Raw genomic sequence first — 12,975 nt, 5'->3', positions numbered from 1 at the left:
TCCATTTAAAACATGCTGATTTTTTACTTTTTTACAATTTTACTTTTTGATATAATATACAATTTATTTGTTTTTGGAATACTTATTTCTATTACAAGGTACAATATTATTAGCAAAGCATATCAATTCCTGAAAATGTAAGTATGTCCTTAAACAGTATTATGTATTTAAACAGTTTTGCAACAAATTTACTTACCATTTTGTTTCGACTTAAACAGTTTAATCAATCTTAAATAGCAGCTGAGTAAATCCCATTTCTTCTACTGTGTTACAGACTGGCGGATGGACTAACGAACAATCAAAGTAAAACATAGAGTAGTATCACTACTAAAAATAATTTTAAAAAGGAAAGTTTTATTACACTAATAAAGATTAAATTAATTGTCTGTATTTGAACCAAGGGCTTCTATTGGCCATTTCAAAACCATATCAACAAAACCTATACAATAAACAAAATATATGTAGATTAGCTTCACTCAAAATAAAAAAAATTGTTTTTAATTCAAAATATTTTCAAGAATTATTTTGTTTATCTTCATTGGTATTATGAGGAAGATAAAGTAAACCAAAAATATCCAAGCACCTTTACATTTGACCGTCCTAATATTAGCAGCTTAGCTAATCCATGATTAGGTTCTGTCCAACTACTAATTAATCAGAAGCTTCATAAACAGAAATCGGGTCAAATTAGAAGAAAAATGTCGTTCTTATAAGATATATAATAATGATATATTGGCAAAATTACTAGCATTTACCAATTATCTAAAGGAAAAAGGCAATGGCCGATAAATTGATGTACAATTACATCCCAAATGATTATACACCAAATTATCCATTATATAGTGGTTGAAAAGTTAGGATAACCAACTAAAAAAATAACCTATTAAAATTCATTTAAAGTCCCCAAAGTTGTTGAGCCGACGAATATGAAAGTGTTATTATAAAACATTTGAGACTAATAAACAGCCCGATTTTTTCTCCTTCCATGAGTTAAACGATTTACCTTTTACAGCACCACAAGGGCTCCTCCCACGGTCAAGCTTCTAAATGTAAGTGAAAATTAAAAGTACGTTCACGTCCAATAACGGCAAAGCTTTTAACTTAACCAAAATAAATGCCACCCACCATTTTCACTAAGTTTGAAACCAATTTCTCATTTCACTGGCGCTAGTTGTAGATTAAACTTTGACAAAATATTTTTTGGATATCATATCTTTGGCCTTATATCTCTAAGTTGAAATATTCAGAATGACTAAAAACCTTAACATTGCTAAGAAATTGTTAAAACCGCCGTGTTACAGTTATTATTTTTTTAAAGACTGGTGCTGGTCAGCAGAAGAATAAAATTTGAAAAGTGTTTTTTTGAGTATCACATCTAGTTGTTAGCATATACAAAGGCTGCAATTAATGCATTATATTAGCAGTAGAACCAGTTTTGCATGTTAAAAATCTTACCTTTTCAATACTATGTTTGAGTATTGTGACCAGTTCTGATGGTTGTTGGGTGGACATAGAGAAATTTAGATAAGTTTCATAAATTTGTCTCAACTTCATAAATCCATTCTGAAAATAATCATACACATCTGTCTTGAAGTGTAAATGTAAAACAAAAATGTCTGCCCTATAAGAAGAAAACAAAAGTTTTAGACATTTATATCAATCCTGAAATTTTAAAAATATTCTAACGAGGGTTTTCTTAGAAAATTAGATTTGAATATTTCAAGTTTAATTTTCATCCCCTAGGAGTTACCGCATAATCATGACATGAAAAGCAAAGATTATAATGGAGACTTTCATAAAACCTCTCTATATATGATTTATTTAAGGCTGAATTTCCGTGACCTTAGCAAAGCAAATGATAAAAATGGCCATTTATTAACGCCCTTAATGAGTGGTTTTATGAAGAACTTTATAAAATCAAAATTGTTCAAATTTTAAATAAATAATCTTTGCTTTTCTTGTCAAAATTGCATTGCCCTCTAAATTAATAAAAACTAACCTAAAAAAGAACCATTCTACTAGTCCTATCATAGCCAAAGTTAGAGTGTTTGCTAACTTACTTAGATGGGCGTAACGACATACAAATGACAGAATGCGAATGCACCAAAAAGACATAATTAATCCCAATAGCTATATTTTGATTTTTAACAACTATTTCTTATTCTTATCTGAGAATACCTCCAACTAGAGTCCTATAGGGATAGAAATATAAACAAGGTCTCAGTAAATAGTTATAAAGTTTAAAAATGTATTTAAAGAAGATATTAACAAGCATGATTCTATGAAAACAGCAATCAAAAGCTTTTTGTAAATCATAAAAGACACTAATTTTATACGTTTTATCATTACTATTCTTTACAATTTCATTAATTAGATAAAAATTACCGTAAGAAAAGCTCCAATATTTCCATGAACTAAAGCAACTCCATCTGTTGCTGCCAACTCGCAATTTAGTTTCCCGCCCTAAACAATTTAAAACAAAATGGCGACACCACACCTATTTAACACTGTTTGTGAAAAGCAACCATGTATGTTTAGAGTAACCCCAAAGCAAAATTTTCTAAAATTCAAACAAAAATTTTAATCTATTACTTGGAAAATGCTGTTTTTTCATTTGATATATCAAAATCCCTTTTGAGCCTGTTTTTACTAACAGTTTTAACAAAAAATTTGAATTTTAATGATATTTTAGACTATGACAATGGATTGGTAATAATTTTCTCTTACTTCTTGTGAGCAGTTCTTAAGCTGTGTTAGCTAGTACAATGGAAAAGAAAGATTTGTAAAAAAAATTACATCCAGAAGTGGATCTTTAAATCACAGAAATGCTGCAAAATGACTACTGCTACTGAGCCGGTTTTTGTTTCCAAAGTTTTTCCCAGCTCACCACTACCATTTTGATTTAAGGATCCATGTTTTATTGGCATCAATTGCAGTGGCAGTGCACAACACTAAATGATTTAAACTCAGCATTGTCCTTCCTATTGCTGTCAATATTGATAAAATACAAATAAAGCTTAAAATTCAAACAAAAATGAACTTTAAAATGTATGTACCTAAACAGATGATTTTCAAAAACATGGGTTATGATTATGTAAATAAATAAAAATGAAAACCTGTACACTTTTTCCATTTACAAACTAAAATAGAAAATTTAAATGATTATGAAATGATAATTAAAGTTTTATTAATTTAATTTATTTAATAAATTTATTTCCTTTAATGTTTTATGAACTAAATTAACCTGTAATTATACCTTTTGACAACTTCCTCCACGGAAGTTCCAGGTACAGGGCAGGTCATAATGATTCTGGGGGGTGGAGTTTAAAAATATGTTCAAAATATCCTGGTCTATCATTTGTAGCTTTCTCTAGATAGATAGATAAAGAGATAAATAGATATATAGATAATGACAGGTAAAAGCCAGGTCTTAATGATTTTGGGGGGTGGAGTTAAAAATATGTTTAGAATATCCTGGACTATTATTTGTAGCTTTCTTTAGATAGATAGATAAAAAAGAGATAAATAGATAGATAGATAATGACAGGTAAAAGCCAGGTCTTATTGATTCTGGGGGGTGGAGTTCAAAAATATGTTTAGAATATCCTGATCTATCATTTGTAGCTTTCTCTAGATAGATAGATAAAGAGATAAATAGATATATAGATAATGACAGGTAAAAGTCAGGTCTTAATGATTCTGGGGGGTGGAGTTCAAAAATATGTTTAGAATATCCTGATCTATCATTTGTAGCTTTTTCTATATAGATAGATAAAGTGATATATAGATATTGCCAGGTACAGGGCAAGTCATAATGATTTTGGGGGGTGGAGTTCAAGAATATGTTTAGAATATCCTGGTCTATCATTTGTAGCTTTCTCTAGATAGATAGATATAGAGTTATAAAGATGGATAAATAAAGAGATAAATAGATAAGTACATAGATGTTCCAGGTACAGGGCAGGTCATAATGATTCTGGGGGAGTGGAGTTCAGAAATATATTTAGAATATCCTGGTCTATAATTTGTAGCTTTCTCTAGATAGATAGATAGTTCCAGATACAGGGTAGGTCATAATGTTACTGGGGGGTGGAGTTCAGAAATATATTTAGAATATCCTGGTCTAACATTTGTAGCTTTTTCTAGATAGATAGATATAAGATAGATGAAGAGATAAATAGACATATATATAATGAGACAAGTAAAAGCCAGGTCTTAATGATTCTGGGGGGTGGAGTTAAAAAATATGTTTAGAATATCCTGGACTATTATTTGTAGCTTTCTTTAGATAGATAGATAAAAAAGAGATAAATTGATGATTAGATAAATAGATATTACGGTAGATAGATAACATTTAAAGCCTTCTTTAGATAGATAGGTAGATGGTTTGTTTTAAGAAATGTAATACACAGGTAAATAAACATGTTGATATATAGATAGAAATAAAGACTAAAGATTTGAAGAAGAAAAAAAGACTTATCCTTATACTAAAGTAACAGGATGTCTGTGTGTCTGTGTGTCTGTCTGTGTGTACCGAAGGATCTCGCTAACCGCTGAACCGATCGGGTTCTCCTTAACAGGGTAGCTTCTCATAAGTCCCGGGAAGGTTTATAACTATTTTGGGGGAGGGTACCACCACCCTCCCAAGAGAAATGACAAAAAAATCGAAATTTTAAAAAAATTAGGGGAGACTTCAACGTCAAATAAAGAGGTATCGTCATAAAAATTAACTTTAACAAACAAAAACATTTAAAGTGCCATTAGAGGCCTCTAGGGGCGTAGCCGCTAGTCCTTATAATAAAGTAACAGGATTTCCGTTTGTCTGTCTGTGTGTCTATTTGTGTGTACCGAAGGATCTCGCTAACCGCTGAACCGATCGGGTTCTCCTTAACAGGGCAGCTTCTCATAAGTCCCGGGAAGGTTTATAACTATTTTTGGGGAGGGTACCACCACCCTCCCCAAAAAAGGGGCGTAGCCGCTAGTATATACATAAATACAGATAGAAAATAATTACCTGATAAAAATCAATAATTCCTAAAGTTCTATTTAGCCAATTCACTTCTGGTTGTCTTATTCTAAATTTTGGGATCATGGAAAGAAAACAAAGTCATTCCTAATTAGGACAGAAGTCACTGGAAATTGGTCTAAGGAAGGCTACTTATGTCCTTCATCTAACAAAATCTAACTTAAGGGAGGTGACTTATGTCCTTTGTCTGACAAATTCTTACATTAGGAAGGCTGCTTTTGTCCTTCATGTTGCAAAACTTAGCTTTTCTGTCCTTCACATAGCAAAACCTCACAAAAACATAGCATTTCTGTCCTTCACATAGCAAATTCTTGCAAAACATAGCAAATTCTTGCAAAACATAGCATTTCTGTCCTTCACATACCAAATTCTTGCAAAACATAGCAAAACCTCACAAAACATAGCATTTCTGTCCTTCACATTGCAAATTCTTGCAAAACATAGCAAATTCTTGCAAAACATAGCATTTCTGTCCTTCACATAGCAAATTCTTGCAAAACATAGCATTTCTGTCCTTCACATAGCAAATTCTTGCAAAACATAGCAAATTCTTGCAAAACATAGCAAATTCTTGCAAAACAGCAAATTCTTGCAAAACATAGCAAATTCTTGCAAAACAGCAAATTCTTGCAAAACATAGCAAATTCTTGCAAAACATAGCATTTATGTCCTTCACAAAGCAAATTCTTGCAAAACATAGCATTTATGTCCTTCACATAGCAAATTCTTGCAAAACATAGCAAATTCTTGCAAAACATAGCATTTCTGTCCTTCACATAGCAAATTCTTGGAAAACTTAGCATTTCTGTCCTTAACATAGCATTTTGGTCCTTCACATAGCAAAATCTCACAAAACATAGGTTTTTCTGACCTTTTTCTACCAGGAGATCAGAACTAAATCAGAACACACATAACAAGAGTTTTTACATAATACATTAAGATTATCAATTATGCATTTAACTCTGCATAAATTATGATAATTCATTATTATTACCCCTCCCCCCCCCCCTATTTAAAATTTACCCCTGCATAAATTATGATAATTTATGCTGAGTTAAATGTACTGTTTGAACTTCTATCTAACAGGATATGAGAACTTAATCAGAACACACATAACAAGAGTGTTTACATAGTACATTCAGATTAACAATTATTCAATTGGCCCCTTTTCAGTCCATCATATGACATGGGAAGGAGGTTGAGGAGCATTTTATGCAGCCTAAATTCCACTATGCTATGCCACTTTTCCTAAAAGGCGTCATAGCTGGCCTCTTTTGTGTCCATCATATGACATGGGAGGTTGTGACACAAAAGAGGCCAGCTATGGTGCCATGTAGGAAAAGTGGCATTGCATTCTAGGGCCTAAAAGGCGTCATAGCTGGCCCCTTTTCAGTCCATCATATGACATGGGAAGGAGGTTGAGGAGCATTTTATGCAGTCCAAATTCCCAAGAATGCAATGCCACTTTTCCTACATGGCACCACCTCCCATGTCATATGATGGACACATGCTAAGTTTTTCAAGAATTTGCTATGTTTTGCAAGAATTTGCTATGTGAAGGACATAAATGCTATGTTTTGCAAGAATTTGCTATGTTTTGCAAGAATTTGCTATGTGAAGGACATAAATGCTATGTTTTGCAAGAATTTGCTATGTTTTGCAAGAATTTGCTATGTTTTGCAAGAATTTGCTATGTGAAGGACATAAATGCTATGTTTTGCAAGAATTTGCTATGTTTTGCAAGAATTTGCTATGTGAAGGACATAAATGCTATGTTTTGCAAGAATTTGCTATGTGAAGGACATAAATGCTATGTTTTGCAAGAATTTGCTATGTGAAGGACAGATAAACTATTTTATGCAAGATTTTGCTATGTGAAGGATTAAAAAGCTAGGTTTTGTGTGGTGAAGGGAGGCTACTTATGTCCTTCATCTTGCAAAATCTTTGTTAAGGGAGACAAGTTATGCCCTTCATCTAACAAATTATCACATAAGGGAAGCTACTTATGTCCTTCCTAGGAAGGTGACTTCTGTCCTAATTAAGGAATGACTTTGTTTTCTTTCCATGATCCAAATTTTGTTATAAGATAAAAGTTATATAATCTAATTTATAAAACGGAGAACTTTTGCAATATGTAGATCTTAAATTTACATACTTTTTATGAAACTGCTTAAAATGTCCTACATTATATGCTTAGGCTACTAATTGAAATCAGGAAGGGAGGGGACATTGGACTGTAAATTAAATTGACTACCCAAGTATTTATGATTTGTCCTAACTAAGTAAGAATGACTAAACTTTTCCATAAATAATATTAGTGTATATAGTGGGTGTTTTGTTTATCATAACTAGAAGGTTACATCATTTTCTTATCCATTAAAATCCACATTGAAAACTTACTTTTGAATATCCATCATGACGACTCCTGAGTTTAATCCACTTTTGTAGATTGGAATATCCTTAATTATCATCAGTTAGAATGGACATGGCGAGACAGCGCAAAATGGCACCAAAAAAATTACGTCATACAATAAAGTTGACCAATGAGAGCCTGTATACATTGTAAATGACCAATGGTAAAATATGTACTCGCATCTCATTGGTTATTTTATCGTATGACATCATTTTTTTGGTGCCATTTTGCTATGTCTCGGACATGGGAAAAACTTAACCCTCCCCCCCCCCTTTCTATTTTAAATTATAATTACTGGTAGGTTTCTATTTAGTTTATTACTTTAGGTTAAGTTAGGTTATATTAGGTACTAGGTAGCCCATCAAGGTCAGGCATACGTAGAAAACTACCTCCATATATATATTCTTTTCAATTTAGATTATAAAATTAGGGTGAGGGGGGGGGGGGGAATATGTATCAGTTATCAACTGGAACTTTATTGAATAACAACTTATCCTTCGTCCTTTGGAACAAAAGAATTTTAGGGGTGGGTCTAATCCAGAGAGAGAAGGGACAATGGGATGTTTATTACACTAGTCCCCAAATTTTTATGATAACGTTTTCTTTTTCGTGAACTTAATAACTTTGGGGACTTTAGCGAATTTTAATCTACAGAAGGGGTAATTTTGTGAAATATTTTTGGGGATGTACATCAATTTTATCCCTTTAGATCACTTCCCATTGCACACTGGTCCGGAGGGGTCAACAATTCAATTTTTCCTACCCATCAATTTAGACAAAAGTTGACCTGCCAGCCTTCAAAGACATCCTGGGCCACCTATATTTTAAATATCAACCCATGTTGATAATATGTTTTTTGAAATAATTTGGGGCCAAAGCTGCAGAACTCTAAAATCTAAGAACGTATTATTGACATTGTTAAATTGGCTATACTTGCTTAAATCTGATAAAATCAAATATCCGCATGTTGGAAATTGTCCAACTAAAATAAGTCCTATATAAGTTCAAAAATTATTTATAACACAAAAAATGGTACAAAATGCAAAAAAGTGTTTTTTTTTCTTAGTTTTTAAGATAAGGGTAAGTTTGGCAAAATTTTCTTATTGAGTACTCTCTGAGCTTTTTGCATGTTTATTAAAGAGAATTTGTTGGTATTGCAATTAGCTTCATATTTCACGATATATATGGCATCCGGTTTTGTTCGTTTTTTGCATTATCTTAAAAACTAATAGATCGATTAAATTTCATCGATGTTGTAATTTAGAATTATTCCGACGCACGTAGAGGGGGGAAGGATCTATTTTTGCGGAGTAATATCAAATAAACAAAATGAAAACATACGAAATAGCTAAATAGTATAAAAATCTGTTATATTTCATGTAGGTTAGTTAAAATAAATTTTTAAATGTCAATTTTATTGTTTTATATTCATATAATTGATATTATTCTTTCAGCCTACTCTTTATGTTTCTTCGTGTGTGTGTGTATGCATTCGCGCCTTGTTATTTCGTAGCGTAGAGTGAGGAGAAACAAGAATACACACACACATTCAAACACACAAACAAATGCATCCCTATAAAAATATGCCATAATTTTATTAGCCTCTAGTAAGATGAAATAACAATGATTTAAAATATTTTCTAAATGGATAAAATCAAGAAAATTTAGATAAAATAATCAAGATATTAAAAATTAAAAACGCGCAAATTTGAAATTTGCAGATGGTGAAAAACTGGTTATACTTACAAAAATTTTTACTTCACATGATATTTAGCCAATGCAATTGTCTACAAAAAAGTATTTCAGAGTCTTCTTGATTTGACAACTCCTTCCCGCCCTAAATGTCCAATAAAACCTCGGGAACGGCAAAAATCAGACTTTAAAGGTCATTTTAATGGTCTTTGACCTTCGAGGTCATGTATTTTTTTTTTCATAAATGGACTCCCTGACCCATAAAACCCCTAATTTGCTGTATTGGGCATTAAAATCGGCCAAAAGACGGCTAAAAACGAATTGTTGACCCAAAACTGCGTTTTCAGATCAGTGTGCATTGTATAAAGATAGGTTAAAGGGACTGTGAACGTAAATTTTTCTCATCTTAATATCAAATATTAACATTATCTCATTCATAATATCTCACAGATAGAGCAAAACGCGCTTTTGTTTGCTTAAAAAACGGCTTTTTCCGACGATTTTTATAAGGTACGGGGAAAGGAAGAAATTTACCGTATTATATAAAATGTGCATTAAATTGCTTTTTTCTCCCATTATAGCTAAAATTAAACTTTTTCACATAGTTCTAGATTTTTCCTAACAGTTAAGCTGACTTTTAACATAATCCTTGCTTTAATCCAATGTATAGTTACTTAGAAATTGATAAAATAAGCAATATTTTTTTATTGAAAACCAAATACAATAACAAAGCCAGAAACAGGTTTTTTATTAGTATCCAATTAACTTTAAATAGCCCATCTCTCGCCCACCTTTAATTACAAATTTGTAAATAATAAAGACGCAATATTTCTTTATAAACAGTCTGATAAAAGTGTAAACTAATTCTCCAAAGTGGGTTATTTATTGTTCAACACAATAAAAAAGGATATTATTATTTTATATAACCTATGAGATTCAACCCTTTGTAGACAGTAAGGTATTTTTTTGTCAATAATACGAATTTAAAATATGTCTTTATTACCTAATTACTACGTTATAAAAAAACGAATTGGCAATTTTATAGCATAAAATAAATCCTTAACAGAAAGTAAATTGTTTCAACTATATATGACAAGTTAAATATCCCTACAAACATTATAAGAAACAAAAACGTTCAGATTTTCCCTGTTTTTTCCTTTTTCCCTCTCAAAATACCATAAAATCAAGGCATTATTTCTGGATATTTTTGTGAATAGGACATTTTTGGTTGATCAGTGTAGTGAAATGTGCTTAGTAAATGTTAAGATTTGATAATCAGATGAGAAATTTTTACGTTCACACTCCCTTTAATATAAAAGTCAAGTTAGTGTTACAGGCAAAATCAACAGTTTTCTTTTAGAGTAGATTTGCTGATAAAAATGCAATCCTAATGATGATTCCTTGGTCATATACTGCCATCCAACTTCTGTCAGTGAGATAAACTAAATATAAGAAACACTACATAAATATCACAATTAAGAAAACTTTAAAAAAAAATAAAATATACCAAACTTCGAACATTAAAGGTAAAGGTGCAAATTTTTAAAATAGTCTTATTCTTTTGACTTTTTAAGATATAATTTTTAGATTCATAAAATTTAATGGAAATGTTTAGAAAACCCATCGTTACTATTAGGCAGTTGTTAGGGAACATATGCTTTTTGGAACGCGCAAAGCATGATATAGAATAATATGAAATTTTGGTGTGCCTATCTAATAAGATAGTTCAACATAATTAATAGATAAACCTACCTTTTTGGAATATGTGTATGGGTTATTTGTATAAAAAAAAGTATATTTTCTCATTAATGCAACGAGAGAGTGAAAAACTGGACATTAGACTGTATTTCACAATAAAAACCCAGGGTTTTATAACCACATCATCTTATTCAAAAACTTTGGGTACTTTTATTGAATTTTGATTGGTTGGTTCCAAACTAGCAATGTCCAAACTAAACCAATGTTTTAATCTATAGAAGGGGTACTTTAATAAACATCATTGGGGATGTATTATCACCTGGTCTTTGTTAAAATGATGAAAATGTTGAAAAATGTGTTCTGGTGGGCGTAAAAATACTGCATCTGTGTCTATATACACAATCTGAAATAAGAACAAGTATTACCTATTAATTAACTTAAGTAGCATACTAAATTTTATAGCACGACCTTTGTCTAAGAAGTTCTAAGTCTGCATGGTAATGAGTTGTGCCTGTTTCTGGGCCAAGGCATTTCCCCTACTCTAAATATTCATGTCGCGCCTCTGACATAGCAGTTGTAGGAAACATATTTATGCAGAGATTCGAACCTATCACCTCCCCGACGACGAGCGGATGCGCTACGTGTTTACTTTAGCCACGGTCACGCGTCTTCCATTGACATAACCTTGCCCCCAGGGACAAGGGAATGATATTCTGATAAACAACTCTAAAGCAAAATTTCCCCACAACCCCTTCCCCTTTTCCTCCCCTTCTTTCCCACGCCACCCATCTTTAGTTACATGACAAAAACAAAATATATAACTAGATACCAGATAAGGTTTCGTGATTTTTTTTTGAAGAATTGTTGGTTAGAATAGCTAGCCCTGACCTTACCTGATTAACATCTGGAAACATGAGTGGAAGAAATATAAGCTCTGTAGCGCATCTGCGAAATAAACTTTTCAAATTTTCTCTGTCCTAAAAGAATAATAATAAGATATTTTCTCGTATTCATTCGAATCTGGTGGATAGGAACCGGTTCTCATCCATACGAAAAAACTATGTCCAGCATCGTATTATATCCAGTTTTTTTACTAAAGTCTGGACATTAGAGTAAAACAATAAAGAAGGAAAGGATTGAATAACTGTATGTCCGCTTCCCAAGGACCCAGTGCCGACTTTCAATTGGTTCTTTGAAAATTAACCAATAGCGTCGAGAATAAAAATACAGCCAAGTCGCTACACAAGAGCGGAAAGCAATTTGTTAACAGCCGAAAAAGGTCACCAACATGCGGATCTAGATTAAACATCTATATTTTTAGATTTATTTTCGGAACATGTGCGAATAGGATTGATTGTCTGTCAGGTGTTGAATAAATGAAACTTACTTGTGGATACCAAACCATGTGTTTAGTAATTAATATTTTGCTTCTATACTCATCTGCCATAGTACTGACATACTGCTCCAGGCTAAATATATAAATCAATTTAGATTGGTATTGAAACATTTTTCAAGTATGGCTTCGAAACCCATATCCGCTGTATTAAAACCGGTTCTAAGTCATTCTAAAAAATCATGTATAGCATTATATTACTGACAATATTCTGCAAATATTAAAATAAAAATCATAAAATTGATGCCATTTTTGTTAGTCTGGGCCTTCGGACGATCAGGGCTAACAAAAACTGGTTTTAATTTTATAATTTTTAATTTTCTGTGGAAAGCTGTCTTTAATACGATGCGATAAATAACTATTATAAATAGTTGTTAGACAATAGTTGGTAGATATTGACGTATCCGCTCGTTGTCGGGTAGGTAATGGGTTTGAATCTCAGTCTTATTCCCCATAATATTGGAGACATCAAAAGTGCTATGTCAGATGCGCAATATAAATTGTTATTGTCTTGGTCCAAAACAGGATCATCATCTCACCATACACAGTTAGAATCTTCAGACAAAGGTAGTTTAATTGGGAATAGTCCTTTTCGTATTCGTCGTATTTTTAAAATGGCTTTTTATAGGTTATTTTAGGTTAGGTTAGGTTATATTGGGTTAGGTGATTGCCCCACAGGCTTAGAGCCCCCCGCAGGGGCTAGAAATAGGAGAAAAGATACTGTGAAAAATACGAAGAATCGCCCTTTAAGGT

At 32.1% G+C, this 12,975-nt stretch overlaps 1 protein-coding gene across 2 annotated transcripts in view; it reads right to left on the bottom strand.

Moving 5' to 3' along the window:
• Window positions 1-314: 314 nt before the first annotated feature.
• LOC145323394 (glucoside xylosyltransferase 1-like) overlaps window positions 315-12,975 on the bottom strand; it is a 35,124-nt gene continuing 22,463 nt past the window's right edge. The window contains exons 7-18 of one of the 2 annotated variants that reach the window (XM_080165816.1): window positions 12,217-12,298; window positions 11,723-11,806; window positions 11,149-11,232; window positions 10,535-10,573; window positions 7,427-7,488; window positions 5,015-5,075; window positions 3,257-3,370; window positions 3,117-3,140; window positions 2,386-2,463; window positions 1,456-1,563; window positions 1,004-1,043; window positions 315-439 (exon numbers count right to left, since the gene is read on the bottom strand). In XM_080165816.1, coding sequence (XP_080021942.1) covers window positions 378-439; window positions 1,004-1,043; window positions 1,456-1,563; window positions 2,386-2,463; window positions 3,117-3,140; window positions 3,257-3,370; window positions 5,015-5,075; window positions 7,427-7,488; window positions 10,535-10,573; window positions 11,149-11,232; window positions 11,723-11,806; window positions 12,217-12,298 — 838 coding nt within the window. In that variant the 3' untranslated portion in view covers window positions 315-377. The remainder of the gene's footprint in view (window positions 440-1,003; window positions 1,044-1,455; window positions 1,564-2,385; window positions 2,464-3,116; window positions 3,141-3,256; window positions 3,371-5,014; window positions 5,076-7,426; window positions 7,489-10,534; window positions 10,574-11,148; window positions 11,233-11,722; window positions 11,807-12,216; window positions 12,299-12,975) is intronic. The other variant, XM_080165817.1, reaches the window with a different exon arrangement.

This window comes from Acartia tonsa, chromosome 6 (genome assembly GCF_053477335.1).
Source record: "Acartia tonsa isolate MP-2025a chromosome 6, ASM5347733v1, whole genome shotgun sequence".
NCBI classification, from domain to species: domain Eukaryota; kingdom Metazoa; phylum Arthropoda; class Copepoda; order Calanoida; family Acartiidae; genus Acartia; species Acartia tonsa.
Note: the sequence above shows the minus strand (reverse complement) of the source record. Positions and strands in the feature narration are given on the sequence as shown.